The sequence below is a fragment of the Emys orbicularis genome, chromosome 12 (genome assembly GCF_028017835.1).
Source record: "Emys orbicularis isolate rEmyOrb1 chromosome 12, rEmyOrb1.hap1, whole genome shotgun sequence".
Classification (NCBI taxonomy): Eukaryota; Metazoa; Chordata; order Testudines; family Emydidae; genus Emys; species Emys orbicularis.
Window position 1 is genome coordinate 435,829 of NC_088694.1, and position 16,532 is coordinate 452,360.

Below are 16,532 nucleotides of genomic sequence, written 5' to 3' on the forward strand. Positions count from 1 at the left end.
TAGGCTGCGGGCCAGGGCATAGTCAGGTCTGTGCAGGTTTCTCTTATTCCACAGGGCAGTGGTGGTGGCAGAGGGGGATCTGACCGGTGATCTGTGCAGGAGTCCTGGCTGCTCCTGCCCCAGCCTGCGGTCGTTGTGTAGTGGTTTATTACTCCAAGCGCTCTGCAGATGCCAGCCCTGCTCATTAACCGAAGCAGGAGGGGTGTCCCAGGGACAGCCAGCAAACCCTGGGGGAGTCAGTGGGGCTGCAGGACTGTAGGTGTGAGGAGTAGGCTTAGCTGTCTGTCTCTGTCTCCCTCCCTGGGCCTGTAGCACTGGAAGAGGGAGAGTAACCCCCAAACTCCATTGGCAGGTCAGCCCGTCTCTTCCCTCCATCTCGCACAAATGTTAGGTGCCAATTCAGACCTCAGACGCTGGCTTGAATGAGCCCCAGGCCCTTCCTTGCCACCTGGCAGTCCACTAGCCCCTGCCTGCACACCGCGTGCATGTGGGGTGTGACTGAGCTGATCTCTAGCTCCCAAGCCATTGCCAAACTCTGTGACCTGCAGTTGAGTCCCACCACAGGGACAGAAATCCTGTCACTGACGAGCTGCTGGCTTGGTCTCTGCCTCGCACACCAGCTGTGCAGCGCTTGGCTGGCAGTCTGGGGCAGAGCTGCAGCTGGAGGGAGTTCAGCCCTCTGAGCACATTTGTATTCCAGACGTTAGCAGTGGGAAATGGGGCTGTGCTAATGCTGTGCCCACAGAGACCTCGGCACTGGCCCTGGACTGGCCGACATCCGTGCAGCTGGTTCTGAGACAGACTGGTGGGGTTGCCAGACTTCTAGAGACTGGGATGCTCCCTAATGCCTCACACCAGCTTCCTTCATCCAGAATGGGGTTATTTGCTTTTTCCTCCCCCATGAAAAGCCAACACGCCTTGCACAGAGGTTTAGGAAATGGGGCATCCTCTGGGGTTCCAGCCGGGCCTCACGAAGCCCAGACTCTAGTGTGGCTGCCAAGGATAAATGGGACATTGCACACTAGACAGGACAAAACTCTGCAATCTGTGTGTGCGGGAGCTGAGCCGCACCGGACCAGGGACCAGCCAGGTGTACCCAGTAGGGTTGCTGGCATTCTGCCTGGAGGCTGACGCACTCACCTAGTGGAGGTGCCCCCAGGGAGTGTCTGTGCACTGCCTGAAGGGAACCCAGGGATCAGGGTCAGCAAAGGCCACACTGTGACGCCAAGCCCCTCTCCTCCCCCTTGGCAGAGATGTACCAATTCAGCGTTGTGGAGACTGCCCTTGTGGGCACTGCGATTGGGAGAGTGAAGGCGGAGGACTCGGATGTGGGGGAGAACACAGACATGACGTACCAGATCAAAGATGAGGAGGGGGTGCAGATGTTTAAAGTCGCCACAGACAGCAACACCCAGGAGGCGATCATCACCGTGCAGAAGGTAAACCCAGAGGAACGTCACCAGGAGGAGGTGTGAGGTGGAGGCAGAGGCGGTAGGTGGGGGAGGGCAGGGCAGGACTCTCAGAGCAGGACAGAGCCCTTCCCTTTTGATGATACCTCCTGGTGCTGGTGTGTTTCAGAGGCTGGGGAATCGCTCCTGCGAGAGCTGGTTTAACAGCATCTTAGAGAAGTTGGAAGCCTCAGACCAAGTGTCAGGAGAGAGAGAAAGGGAGAAGCAAAGACTGGAAAGAAAGGGCCGAAGAAAGGCAAGGCAGGCAGGGCACCAGCTGAGGAAGTTGCTGCCCACAGACGCTAAGAGAGACAGACAGTTGTGAGCGCAGAATTTACAGAGAGAGACTTTCAGACAAATCCGTGACGAAGGGGTGAATGCTGCCATGCGCGAAAGCGAGGTGTTCAGCGGAGGGGGCTAACGCTAATCCCCGTTATTGATAGCACCTATTAGAGAGCAATATGCCCACGGAATGCCTGAGCCTGACCAACCGCACGCCGAGCGTCTCTGCTTTTTGTGGCAAAAACACTGGGTGCAGGCAGGAAAGAATGAGTGCTCACCAAGGCCATTGCATTCCAGTCACCTCTGCTGTAAAAATAATCACAGGGTGATTAATGATCACTACACCATTGGAAATCAGTCACTCGCCCCCATGGTGCGCACTGCCTTCTCAGTGCATTCTGAGTTCCCACATCAGGCCTTAGCTGAATGTAGAGTGGGGGAGGGCAGGAAACGTTCTTCCCAGCAGGAGCCCTGTAGGGAGCGGGCAGGAGAGCTCCTAGCTACACATGCCCTGCCCAGCAGGAGACGTTGTAGGGGGCATGGTAGGAGAGCTCCCAGGTACGCATGCCCTGCCCAGCAGGAGACGGAGGGGGCATGTCAGGAGCTGAGGCTCTGGGCTTCTCCAGTCCTGGCCTCTCCCAGGAGCCCTGGTGGGGTCTAACCCAAAGGAGCAGTAGTGAATGCACCAGAGGTGGGAAGGAACCGTCAGATGGTGAATCGCTAACCCTGTCCTGTTGTCTCAGCCCCTTGACTACGAGGCCAAGATGGTTCACACTGTGGTGGTGGAGGCCCTGAACAAGTTTGTGGACCCAAGGTTTGTGGATCTGGGCACGTTCCGAGACCAAACCATTGTGCGGGTCTCTGTGTTGGACGTGGATGAGCCCCCGGAGTTCCGGCCCCCCTCTGACCTGATGGAAGTCCAGGAGGATGCCTACGTTGGCTCTGTGGTGGGAGTGGTCACCGCCCTGGACCCCGATGCTGCAAACAACCCTGTCCGGTAAAATCAACCTTCCTAGCTTCACGTTCTCTTCTGCCAGGTGATGGGCCTGCGAGCGACACAGGGCCCGGCGGGTGCCTGAGAAGGGATTTGGGTGGGAGGCTGAGTGACAGGAGAGGGGCATGCAGCAGAGGGTGACAGCGCCGGGTGAGAGGGGACAGGCAGGCGAATGGGTGACACAGGGCAGGCGTCTGGCAGGTGAGTGACAGAATCAGTGTGCAAGTAGCAAATAGGTGAGGGCACAAGCCAGGTGAGTGACAGATATGTCATTGGCAAATGATGGGAGTTTCAATGGCAAAGGAATGCCAGAAAAGGGGAATGGGCGATGCTCATACATACATGTGAATGACAGCAGGGCAGCCTCAGAGAACAGGCTAGTGAGTGACCAGAGATGACAGGTAGGCAGTGAAGAAGACTGACAGATGTACAGTGTGGCATGTGCTGTGGGGCGTGCAGTTGGAGCCAGAGGCAGGGACTGGGTTCACGGGAGGGATCAAAGACCAATGGAGTTGATGTTTGGGCAGGGGCACACTCTGGGCAGCAGCTGATCTGCACAGGACGTTTCCCGTTTCCATTCATTTGTGGCTAAGGAAATTGAGAGTTAAACTCTCGTTACCTACGGCACAAAAGCAGCCTTATGGCTCTGCCAAGTGGCCTGAGTGGTGAGCGGTGGCAATGAAAAGCTGATGTACAGAAAACATCCTGGACTTGTGGAAAATTCCCTTGGAAGGCTGGGTGTTGTGGTGCCTGGAATCTCTGTGCTGCGGGTCTCTGTACACAGCTGCTCGCTGGAAATGGAGCATTGCCGTGTGCTGGAAAGGAGACCTGCATACTGACCAGGAGTAGCCTGGAGCCAGCGCATTGTGGCCTTGGATTCAAGAGCTTTATCCTGGAGTTGTTCCTGATGACAGAGAACAGGGCAGAGAGTAGAAGCAGGGACTCCAGAGAGGAGCGCACAGTATGGAAGGGGAAACAGCTGATGACAGCCTGTGAATATAATCAGCAAATGACACAGAGAGATAATGTTCTAACAGGCCTGCTCAGGGCCACAGCAAGGCACTGGGGAATGCACCGTGCCTGGCTGTTTGGTGGGGAGGGAACGTCCCAAAGCCTCGCACTGGACCTTCAAATTAACATAGAACCATGTAGGAATCCCCACAGGAAACTTTAAACATAGAATCATAGAACTGGAAGGGACCTCGAGAGGCCATCTAGTCCAGTCCCCTGCACTCGTGGCAGGACTAATTATCTAGACCATCCCTGACAGGTGTTTGTCTAACCTGCTCTTAAAGGTCTCCAATGATGGAGATTCCACAACCTCCCTAAGCAATTTATTCCAGTATTTAACCACCCTGACAGTTAAGAAGTTTTTCCCTAATGTCCAACCTAAACCTCCCTTGCTACAATTTTAGCCCATTGCTTCTTGTCCTATCCTCAGAGGTTAAGAAAAACAATTTTTCTTCCTCCTCCTTGTAACAACCGTTTACATATTTGAAAACTGCTATCATGTCCCCTCTCGGTCCTCTCTTTTCCAGACTAAATAAACCCAATTTTTTCAATCTTCCCTCATAGGTCATGTTTTCTAGACCTTTAATCATTTTTTGTTGCTCTTTTCTTGACTCTCTCCAATTTGTCCACATCCTTCCTGAAATGTGGCGTCCAGAACTGCAGACAATACTCCAGTTGAGGCCTTATCAGTGCTGAGTAGAGCGGAAGAATTACTTCTCATGTCTTGCTTACATCACTCCTGCTAATACATCCCAGAATGAAGTTCGCTTTTTTTGCAACAGAGTTACACTTTGACTCATATTTAGCTTGTGATCCACTCTGACCCCCAGATCCCTTTCCGCAATACTCCTTCCTAGGCAGTCATTTCCCATTTTGTATGTGTGCAACTGATTGTTCCTTCCTAAGTGGAGTACTTTGCATTTGTCCTTATTAAATTTCATCCTATTTACTTCAGACCATTTCTCCAGTTTGTCCAGATCATTTTGAATTTAAATCCTATCCTCCAAAGCACTTGCAACCCCTCCCAGCTTGGTATCATCCACAAACTTTATAAGTGTACTCTGTACGCTATTATCTAAATCATTGATGAAGATATTGAACAGAATCGGACCAGAACTGATCCCTGCGGGACCCCACTCGTTATGCCCTTCCAGCATGATTGTGAACCACTGATAACTACTCTCTGGGAACAGTTTTCCAACTAGTTTTGCACCCAGCTTATACTAGACTGCTCCATCTAGGTTGCATTTGATTTCCCTAGTTTATTTATGAGCAGGTCATGCAAGACAGTATCAAAAGCCTTATTAAAGTCAAGATATACCACATCTACCACTTCCCCCCATCCACAAGGCTGGTTACCCTGTCAAAGAAAGCTATCAGATTGGTTTGACACGATTTGTTCTTGACAAATCCATGCTGACTGTTACTTATCACCTTGTTATCGTCTAGATGTTTGCAAATTGATAGCTTAATTATTTGCTCCATTATCTTTCCGGGTACAGAAGTTAAGCTGACTTAACATGTACTGCCACAGTCCCCTCACCGCCCGCCCAGTTCCTGTCAGTCAGCCCAGAGCGTTGTGCTAGGAAGGCAGCCGGGGAGAGAGCCCTGCTGGGGTGAGTTTTTGGGATCAGCCACAGAAGGTACATGACCCAGACTCCCAGAGTACACGCACACAGCTGCACATACCTGCACAAACACGCTCTGCATAGACTCTGTGTGTGCACGAAGTACGTGCTGTGCCTCAGACATGTATACGCTGTGCCGGGCACACTCAGACTTAGCTCAGATATGCTGTAGGCCCAGGGGTGTGTCTATGCTACAGTCAGAGGTGTGACTGCAGCTCGTGCAGACACCCCCACGCTAGCTTTAATTGAACTAGCATGGCTAAAAAGAGCAGTGAAGGTGGGGCAGCGTGGACCCCCGGGTAGGCTGTACAAGCCAAGTCAGAACGCTGGGGACATATTTACATTGCTGGCCTGTACCAGGGGCCATGCATGTCTCCACTGCTATGTAGCCATACTAGCTAGATTGACATTAGCATGGATGTGCTGAACCGAGCTGCAGTCACACCTCTGATTGCAGTGTAGACACACATACTGTGCACGTTCTCTCCTCACATACAGCGTGCGCACATCCGCTGCCTTACTGGGGCTTTGCTAGCAGTGCTGCAGAATGTAGATTTTATTTCCTGGTCTTTAATGGTAGGAAATGGGCCTTGGGGATGGAATTGCTCTTTCTCGCTTGCTTCTTCTGCTGCTTCCCTGGGGGGGGGGGGGGGGGGGGGGGAGTGATGCATTATTTGCGGAAAGAACAAGTGACTGCAGAGGAAGGAGCCTTTCTGACCGTTGAGAGAGATGGCGATGTTTGGGAAGGGGCGCTTGGAGCAGAGAGAAGCAGGAGAAGTGTCTCTGGTGTTACAGCAGCATAACACACTCCAGACAGAGCCACATCTCACATGTCCAGCCTCGAGGGCTTGGCCAGTAGGATTCCGAGGTACCCAAATCCCCTGGCCTCAGCCCCACGAATCGGAATGTGTTTTCTCTTGTTATGCCTGATGCATTCAGTTATGAATTCTCCTTCCAGCACCCCCTAGGCAGACAGCTCCTCAGAGTCCTGTCATGCTCCCTTGGGGCACTCTGCCTGCCTGCATACCTGGCTGTCCACTGGTTGTGGTTTTTCAGTGCCTAGCAGCATAATAGATGGCATGTCCCCTTCCCGTGAGCCTCCATTAGTGGCTCTGTGAGGGCGAGCTGAGCTCCCGCTTCCCATTCCACCACACCCCTCCCCCTGCCCCGAGCTCTGCCTTGCAGCAGCTGCATGTAATCAGGTGTGAACGAGAGGCCCCCTCACCACTCCATCCCCTGCCCGAGCGACTGCACCAAGATGAGGAAGAAGAGACTTTTTGTCAGACCTCTGTGGCTCTCCCATCCTCTGGCCACCCGAGTAATGTAACAATTCTCAACACTTACTTAGTTCTTCATGGCTTCCAAGTGCTGCACAAACATATTAACCCTCCTGGTGCTCCGCCAGGAGGTGACACACTTGTTGGCAGGACAGCTCCCAGCGAGACTCACAGCATCTGTTCTTCCTCTGGGACACAGAGGAGAGCAACTGGTCCTGACAGCACTCCAGGGTTCGATCCCAGGCCCATTGGAGTCTGTGCTGAGTCCTCTCTGCTGGCACAGCAGTTTGGTGGGTCCCCTTTACCTGTCTGACCCTTTGCTACTAGAAAGGAGGAGGAAAGAGGCAGCCTCTTCCCTAGCTGTGTTTCCATGGGGCTCCCCTCCCCCGACTCTGCATTGTGTGCTGGGCCTGCCTGGGGCCAGGTTCAAGGCAGAGGAGCTGCAGTCTCACCTTGCAATGGAGGGGCACAAACACTCTGCCTTTGAGAAAAAATAACAGGAGTACTTGTGGCACCTTAGAGACTAACAAATTTATTAGAGCATAAGCTTTCGTGGGCTACAACCCACTTCTTCGGATGCATATGCATATCTGCCTTTGAGGTGAGGAATCCCAAGGAGCCCGGGAGACAGCTGAGCTGAGATTGGTCTCATCAGCATTTCCAGTTCCCACTGGTACCAGCTCCCAGAACAGGAAAGGAAGAGCCGGAGTGTGTCTGGCACGGGTGCCCTCAGCCCCAGGTGGTCCCTTCCACCCGCTGAAGGTGCTCGCCCCTAGACTCCGCTGCTACAGCCCATTGCTCGTGCGAAGAGCTGAAGAGCCGCTGTGCCTGGACATTCTCTGGGCTGGTTATGGGGTTTGGCTCATGAACTTGGCAGGTTTGGTTACACGGGTGAGTGGATTCTATTCCCCCATTTTGGGGCAGCGCAGGGCAGCTGATGTGAGACGCTGCACATACACCTACCTGTGAAAAGCTGACAGGACCCCAATTCTGCCCCATGCTGCTGGGAGAGACTGGGAGCACAGAGGGGAGGGCCCTTTCTTTCCCCTGTTGGCCAGTTCATAGCCTCTAACAGGGCTGGCCATCTCCATGGCTTCCTGTTCTCTGCCAAAACCCATGTGACCCTCCGTCTGTGTGTCACCCTCGCAAAGAACCTCATGCATTAAAGGCACAAGAGGGGAAAGAGTCCCAGAGTGGAGCCCTATCACTTCCCAACTCCATCAGGCTGGCCGAATAACTCCTGAGGCACTTCCTCGTGGCAGCTCATGCCTCCGATGACAATGGGAATGAGCAGCGGCACGCACGGATATCTAGCACAGTTCCATAAAGACAACGTGCATGCAACAGGCTTTGTGCCTGGGCTGTGAGGTTTCCTCCAGCCTCCTGGGAGACGCCATCTGGTACATGGAACATTGTCCAAGTCAGACACAACATGGAGGCAGCCTGGGTACTCGCTGCCTTCCTTTCCATGAGCCATCACAAAGAAGGTCATTCATGCCCCTCAACATGCCCACTTCACTCTGGAACAAGCCCATTCCCCAAGCCCAGGAGATTCCCTCAGATGGTTTGATACAAGATGGAGCCCAGCAAACTCTGCTTTTTCATGCTACATTTGAAGTCAGGCTTCAGGATGACTTCAGACCCCAACACCTGCTGACATCCATCCAAATGCTACTTCCTCGAAAGCCAGCAGCCTGACCCAAGCACTGGAGCTCCCTGCCCATGCAGAGGCCAGGGGGACAGAGAGAATGAAGGGAAGGAGCTGCAGTCTGGGCTTTCCCAGGCGAACAGAGTTTGCTGGTGGAGGCTGTGCCAGAGCTGTGTGGAGAGAGGAGTTTCGTCATTCCCTTGGAGAGTTAATCAATCCTTCCCTTCCAGCTCTGCCAGGATGACTCTCTGGACTCTGCCGGGGCCCTCTCTCTACAGACAGAGTTAGCAACCCAACAGGTCCCTGTCCCGCATGGAATGCCTGCCTCACTCCCAGCAGATGGCACCAGGCAAGGCACCTTCGGGTGATGCTGGTGACTCAGAACTCACCCTGGTGCCATTCTGCAGAAGAACCTGCACTGACCTGGGACTTAGACAGGTTCAGCTTCCCAGAGGGCTGGTGCTAACTAGCCCCCCTCCCTGGAGAGCTGGCTGCAGGAGCAGAGCGGGCCCATAGCACTCTCTGTAGCAGGCTGAGATTGGAGCTCTGCCTCTGTGCCACGGCGAGTTTGTGTGGCTCTGGCTGGTTCCAAGCTCTAGTTCAGTGCCACTCCCACACAGGCGGTCACTCTTCCACGAAGCCCTGCAACAATGACAGGATTCTGATGCCCAAGAGAATATTTAGATTCCACAGCCATCTGGGTGGGTCACCACAGCACACCAAGTGGGCTTTGCCATCCCCTCTCATGTCAATGGGAGATGGAGCCCAGGCAGCTTGGCTTGCATCACTCCGTGAAAAACAGCCACAACCTGTGTGTGTCCAAATGCAGGTGGCTGTGCCAGAGAGAAGGGTTAATAAGCAGCATAAACTCCATCAGGACATGGCAGGGAATCTTTATCTAAAGGGAAACAGCTTTTAATTTCATTCCAGCTCTTATTCACTGTCTGACAAAGGCAGGGGCTGGGACATTTTTAGATGGGAATTTTCTGTTTCCAGTTGGCTTTTCGGCTCCTGCTGTATTTCCTGTGCACAGTGTGATTTTTCTCAGCCGCGCCATTGTATTAGGTAATACATTGATAGACTGTCTGTGTACGTGAGCTTGTTTGTATGGGAGCCTTTTGTTTCTCTCTCTGCAGCGAGAGCCTGTGTTCTGATTGCCTGCGTTCCAGGCTTTATCAGCACTGGGAAGATGTTGCTTGGGATTTAAGGTTCTCAGAGATATTTTTGTTTGGCATTCACCAAATCCAGAGACATGTGTTGGACACGGGCATTTTATATACTCCAACAACACAGCGAGAACTACAACCTGCCACAGCACAAAAGAGAGAAGAGAAAAAAACAAACATCACAAAAAGCTTTTCATAGGGTTTGAAAAGCTTCCCATTAACAAAACCACCATTAACAAAAGCCAACAGACATGGTAGCAAATGTGCTCCTCATCGCGGTCAGGGGAGGAATGAAACAACCTGCTTGAGAAATGCAGAAAGATGAGCACCAAGGAAGCTGTCTAAATGAAACAGCCACTTGTAACATCCAAACAACAGGCGATGCCAGCAAGAAGAGAGGAAAATGGATGACAAGGGCTGCATTCCAATCAGAACTAAGGACTGCGACAGCATAAAGTCCCGAATATCAAACACTGTGCAGGCTTCAGGCGGAGGAGCAAGGAACATCCCAGAGTCCAGGAAATCTGGAGAACATGGGCCTGATCGGCTCAGTGGGGTTGGGCTGCAGCATCACATGCGGGTGCCCAGACACTGGGAGGAAGGGGTCATGTTCTGCTTGTAATGGCAGGTGAGTTTGGTGGCTATAACTCAGTGCCCAGTTGACAAAGATCCACGTGACAAAAAAATGCCTCATCAATTCAGCATAATTGGCAGTTTCTGGTCATTAGAAATTCTGGGCTGAGCTGTGTGGGCCTGAACCTTTTCTCCCTGCTGATCTCAGCTCTGGACACGTAGGAACAGCATGGGGCAGGCAGCTGTCTGAATGGACGTGGCCCCGGAGTGAAAAGAGAGAACTTCAGATCCTGTTGCTGTCTGGCCTCGATTCAGCCTGAGCACTCCAGAACCACAGTCCCACAGCACATTCCAATGGGGCAAGCTGCCCCTAACCACTCTGGCGCCTCACTGTGAGGAGCACAGATGTCACGTTAGCGATGCGTGTGTGTGTGTGAACGTGCGTAGCTGCTTGTGTCTGTGTTACAGCTCTTGTGTGATGGTGATGCAGCCAGCAAGGTGTATTTGTGTGTAGTTTACCTGACCAAGCTACCTTGCCAGTGGCATGCCCCTCTTGTTTGCACCAAGTCCCTGCTGTTCAGTTCACCCATCCCTAGCATTTACTCCAATTGAAAATTGCCCACAGTGCTGGGGTGAACATCCCATCTATTGAAAACATGCTGCGGGATCATTAACGGTCAGGGCCTCGACTTTACATCTACCTCTCACCCTCAGGCCACTTAGCACCATGCAGATGCTCTGGATTCAGCACTGACTGCAGAGTGAAGCCTTCTTTTCTCTAGACGTAAGCAGTCCGCCCAGCATCTTGCCTGGCGTCCCTTTTGCTACATCTCCAGCCTCTTCATAACATTGCTTTCTGGAGTTGGAGACAGCGAGTTTCCATCCCCTACTGAACTCCCAACACCACTTTCTGCAACACCTGAGTTTTTCTTCGGGCTCTTCTTCCATATAGCAACAAGTCCTGATCCTGCTTCACTTGTGGGAACTGGCCAGTCACAGCCTGAAGTGAGCTGGAGGTAGATGTAGCATTCAACTTCAAGAAGGGGAACCACACAAAAATGAGGAAGCTAGTTAAACAGAAATTAAAAGGAGTAGTCACAAAAGTGAAATCCCTGAAAGCTTTAAAAAAAAACCCACCATATTAGAGCCGCAAATTAAATGTATACCCCAATTAAAAATAATAATACAAAGACCAAAAAATGCCACCATGGCTATCCTCCAGTCATCCGGTACAGAGGCTAATTTAGATGATAGGTTACCTAAAATAATGGCTGAGGTATGGGAATCTCCTCACATCCTTTGCAGAGATGACCAATGCAAAGAATTCATATAGCTTCTCTGCAATGACCTTAGAGTGATCCTTTAGCTTCTTGATCATCCAGTTGCCCCACCCATTGTTTGGAGTATTCCTGCTTCAGATGTACTTAACATTTATTTATTTTTGCTGTTAGTTTTTGTGTCTTTTGCTAGTTGCTCTTCAAATTCTTTTTTGCCCTGCCTAATTATATTTGTACACTTGATTTGCCAGAGTTTATGCTCCTTTCTATTTTTCTAAGTAGGATCTGACATCCAGTTTTTACAGGATACCTTTTTGCCTCTAACCGCTTCTTTTACGCTGTTGTTTCGCCATGGTGGCATTTTTTGGTCTTTGTATTATTATTTTTAATTGGGGTATACATTTAATTTGCGCCTCTAATATGGTGGGGTTTTTTTTAAAGCTTTCAGGGATTTCACTTTTGTGACTACTCCTTTTAATTTCTGTTTAACTAGCTTCCTCATTTTTGTGTGGTTCCCCTTCTTGAAGTTGAATGCTACTGTGGTGGGTTTCTTTGGTATCTCTTCCCCCCACCCCACCCCCAAGATGTTAAATTTAATTGCATTATGGTTTTATTGAGCAGTTCAGCTATGTTCACTTCTTGGACCAGATCCTGTACTATACTTACAACTAACTCGAGAATTGCCTCTCCCCTTGTGGGTTCCAGGACTAGCTGCTCCAAGAAGCAGTCATTAATTGTGTCTAGAAAGCTTATCTCTCGATCCTATCATGAGGTAACATGTACCCAGTCTATATGGGGATAGTTGAAATCCCCCATTATTATTGAGTTTTCTAGTTTTATAGGCTCTCTAATCTTCCCGGGCATTTTGCAATCATCACCACCATCCTGGTCAGGTGACTGGTAGTATATCCCTACTGCTCTACTCCTATTATTCAAGCCTGGAATTTCTATCCATAGAGATTCTATGACAGTTTGAGTCATTTGAGATTTTTACTGTATTGGCTCTATGCTTTCTTTTGCATATAGTGCCACACCCGCACCAGCATGACCTACTCTGTCATTCCTATATATTTTGTACTCTGATATTACCGTGTCCCATTGATTATCATCGTTCCACCAAGTTTCTGTGATGCCTGTTGTATCTTCATTTAATACCAGACACTCGAATTCACCCATGTTATTACCTAGACTTCTAGCATTTGTATACAATTACTTATCAAATTTGTCAATATTTAGTTGTCTACCTTCATGTGATGTAACTGAATGGGACTCTTTTTCATTTGACTGTTTCTCTTCAGTTCCTACCTGTACTTTATCAACTTCTATCTTCTCCTTTTTACTAGGACATGGAGAATCCACATGAATAGACCCTCCCCTAAGAAACATCTTTGTCCGAACTGTGTGCTCCTCTGCATGTGTTGGTTTTCCCCCAGCCCTTAGTTTAAAACCTCCTCTACAACCTTTTTAATTTTACATGCCAGCTTTGGGTCACAGTCTCCTGACACATACTACGTTCTGCTGGTGCAAAGGGGGGCGGGGGAGGTAACTGTATGGGCAGAACATATATTTGCATGTGCATATATATGCGTGATGATTTTGGACAGTTTTGTCCTTTAATTTTCAAGCTAGTGTGTGTCTGTCTGTCTGCCTCCCTGTATTTCGCAGTTTCCCCTGGTATTTGTGCACCAGGATAGCGGTTTAGCCAAGGGTGGGTGTTGGTTTGAATGAAAACCGTGCAGCTAAAACCCTGTGTGGGACGGTGCTCTGTAAGCACCCTCGCCTGACAGGTGTGCACCACTCTTATCTGCAAGTTCATTGCTGACCCTTGAGGAGGTTAGTCCCATGGCTGAGCTGTGGCTAAACAAGGCTGGTATGTGAGTGGAGGAATCTGTGGCCTTGAGATCACATTGGGAACCACCCTCCTTGTCTGAAAACTCTCTGGTGGAGCTCTTGGGCCTTGTCTCTATGTCGTTACTAATATTGATATTGCTGCTTGGAGGCCTCCAGCTGCATCAGGGCCTGGTTGTGTTGGGTGGGGCACAAACAAATAGGAAAACGATCCCTGCCCTGAAGAGCTCATGGTCTAGGAATCCTTTCCCCACACTTCATCCACACACAGTCACCTGGTTCCTTCTCCTCTGCAGCCCCTGCCATCTGTCGTGGCCTTCCTGTGCCTTCCTATTTCATCAGCTCTCCGTTCATTTCATCTCTCACCTCCCTTGTCTCTAACTCTCAATTGATCTCTCCCTCTGTTATTGGCCTGAATGCTTTAATTTATTCACCACCCTCCTTTCAGTAATTTATCCCTTGTACTTTTTGTTGTCTTGGATTATTTAATTCTGTAAAACGCTTTGGGATGCCTTGCGTATGAAAGACACTGCACACAATACAATTATATTGTATTGCCGATGGTTCGCTGGCCTCCTGGATTTCTAATGCTTATCGTGGTGGTGTTATTGTAGTTTATTATGTGCGTTGTGTCTGTGCTCTGAGGCTCAATCAGATGGGGCTGTGCCGTGCTGGGCACGGCAGAACCAGCCCCTGCCCCCGAAGAGCTTGCAGTCCAATTGTGCTGTGATTTAATGCTAACATGCTTGGTTGCTGTGAGTGTATGGTTATTGGAAATATTATACTGTGCTGGGGGGTTGGGGGCACAGATCCCAGCTGTGGTGTTGTGGTTAAAGTGGAGGGCTGGGTTCTCCCCCAGCTCAACAACAGACTGACTTTGTGACCTGGGGCAGGACATATAACCCCTGTGTAGAATGGGGATAACCGTGCCTACTGTTTCACTATTGCCTCGGGGGTGTAGAGGGGGATTGTGAGGCCAAACTCCCCTGTTTGTTAAAGCACGTGAGGCTGCACGGATGGAAGGTGGTAGGGAAATGAAAAGGATTCCTATTTGAATGTCCTATTTTGTATTGTGCTGAGGCTCTGGGCGGGAGGGCACCCAGCTCGGGGGCTAGGCTGGCAGGAGGTGTCCCTCCCTGACACGCTGGACAGCTGCAGCGGGACTCTCCCTGGCATGTGAGCCCTGTGTGGCTTGACCATGGCTCTGGGCTGGCTTCTGCCCTGTGGAAGTGGCCTGTGGGGGAAGCTCCCAGCTGGGAGAGCTTTGGGGAGTGGTTCTCTGGGGCTTGCTTGGTGAGGAGACGTGTCGTGGGTCCGTTTTGGCCTTTGGAGCAGCTGGGTCTGTGATACCGTCTCTCTTGCTCTTTGTAACCATCAGGTACATGGCACTGGGCTGCTACATGGCACTGGGGCCAGCCCCGCAGGGTCACACCTTCCCAGATGCAGCCACACTGCCTGGCGGCTTTTTCCTCTCGCTTACACTGAGCTGCCCAGCAGGCAGGAGGCACGGCCTGCCTCTGACAGGACAGTGCTATTGCCTCGGCAGCCTCTTCCTTCCCCAGCCCCTTTGGGAAGAGGCTGGATCCCAATCCTACCCCATCTCATTGCTCCCCTAGCTTGTGCTCTGTGAAAGTCCCCGTAAAAGATTCACAGGGACAACTGAGCGCTCAGGGTGTTGGGAGGTGAAACACAGGGGTCGATCCACCTTCCTACAGAACCAGAGCAAGATTGATTGGGGCGGTATCAGAAACAGGACAAGACGGAAATAAAAGGGAAAGTTAGACTGAACAGTAAAAACCCTTCCTAACAGCCAGCGGCCTGTGAAATGGTGGGATAGACACCTGCAGGAAACCAGGGGAGTTTTCATTTGAGTTATTTAAAACTAGACAGCACAAAATAGGAAAATACAGGGAATGTCAAGGGCCAATCTGCTGTTTGTCTGTTTAGGTGTTTGCATTAGCACCATTCACAGTGGTTGTGGTCCTTGCTTGTAGATCTCAGGGATGCATGATCTGGGATCAAATTGGACCTTGCCACCTTTAATTTTTATGACTGCACTTATATTTACACTATTGCTGTCCTTGGCTCCCATCCCCACGCAGCTCTGCTACTGTACCATGCTCCTGACCTGCAGTAACCCTGACTTAGATGAGTGCAGCTAAAGAGAGGTTCCCGAGCTGTGACAGCTGCTAACCGGGGGATCCATTCCTGTGCGGTTGTGCTGGTCTGGGAGTTACTCATGGCTCCCTTATTTCTTTGAATCTGAATAGATCTCTGAGCCATTAGCGATTATCTTTGCGAACTCGTGGAGGAGGGGAGAGGTACCAGAGGACTGGAAAACGGCAATTATAGTACCTAGCTATAAAAAAGGGAATAAGGACAACCCAGGGGATTATAGACCAGAAAGCTTAACTTCAGTACCCAGAAAGATAATGGCGCAAATAATCAATCAGTTTGAAAGCACCTAGAAGAAAATAGGGTGATAAGTAACAGTCAACATGGATTTGTCAAGAACAAATCATGTCAAACCAACCTAATATCCTTCTCTGACAGGGTAACAAGCCTTGTGGATGGGGCGGTGAGGGTGGGGGTGGGCAGCAGTAGATGTGATATATCTCGACTTTAGTAAGGCTTTTGTTACAGTCTCACGACCTCAGAAACAAACTAGGGAAATACAGCCTAGATGGCGCTACTGTAAGGTGGGTGCACAACTGGTTGGAAAAGCATACTCAGAGGGTAGTTATCAATGGTTCACAGTCAAACTGGAAGGGCATATCGAGTGGTGTCCAACAGGGATCTGTCCTGGGTCCGGTTCTATTCAGTATCTTTATCAGTGATTTGAGTAATGGCATAGAGAGTACACTTATAAAGTTTGTGGGTGACACCAAGCTGGGAGGGGTCATGAACGCTTTGGAGGACAGGATTAGAATTCAAAATGATCTTGACAACCTGGAGAAATGGTCTGAAATAAATAGGATGAAATTCAATAAGGACAAAAGCAAAGTACTCCACTTGGGAAGGAATAATCAATTGCACAAATACAGAATGAGAAAGTACTGCCTAGGAAGGAGTACTGCAGGAAAGGATCTGGGGGTTATAGTGGATCATAAACTAAATATGAGTCAACAATGTAATACTGTTGCAAAAAAAGTGAACATCATTCTGAGATGTATTAGCAGGAATGTTGTAAGCAAGACATGAGAAGTAATTCTTCCGCTCTACTCAGCACTGATAAGGCCTCAACTGGAGTATTGTGTCCAGTTCTGGGCGCCACACTTCAGGAAAGATGTAGACAAATTGAAGAAAGTCCAGAGGAGAGCAACAAAAATGATTAAAGGTCTAGAAAACATGACCTATGAGAAAAGATTGAAAAACTTGAG

The 16,532-nt window shown here is 50.3% G+C and overlaps 1 protein-coding gene across 2 annotated transcripts in view; it reads left to right on the plus strand.

The window, feature by feature from the left end:
- CDH22 (cadherin 22) overlaps positions 1–16,532 on the plus strand; it is a 98,874-nt gene that overhangs the window by 45,087 nt on the left and 37,255 nt on the right. For both annotated transcript variants that reach the window (XM_065414874.1, XM_065414876.1), the window contains 2 exons: positions 1,252–1,439; positions 2,474–2,727. In XM_065414874.1, the coding sequence (XP_065270946.1) occupies positions 1,252–1,439; positions 2,474–2,727 (442 nt within the window). The remainder of the gene's footprint in view (positions 1–1,251; positions 1,440–2,473; positions 2,728–16,532) is intronic.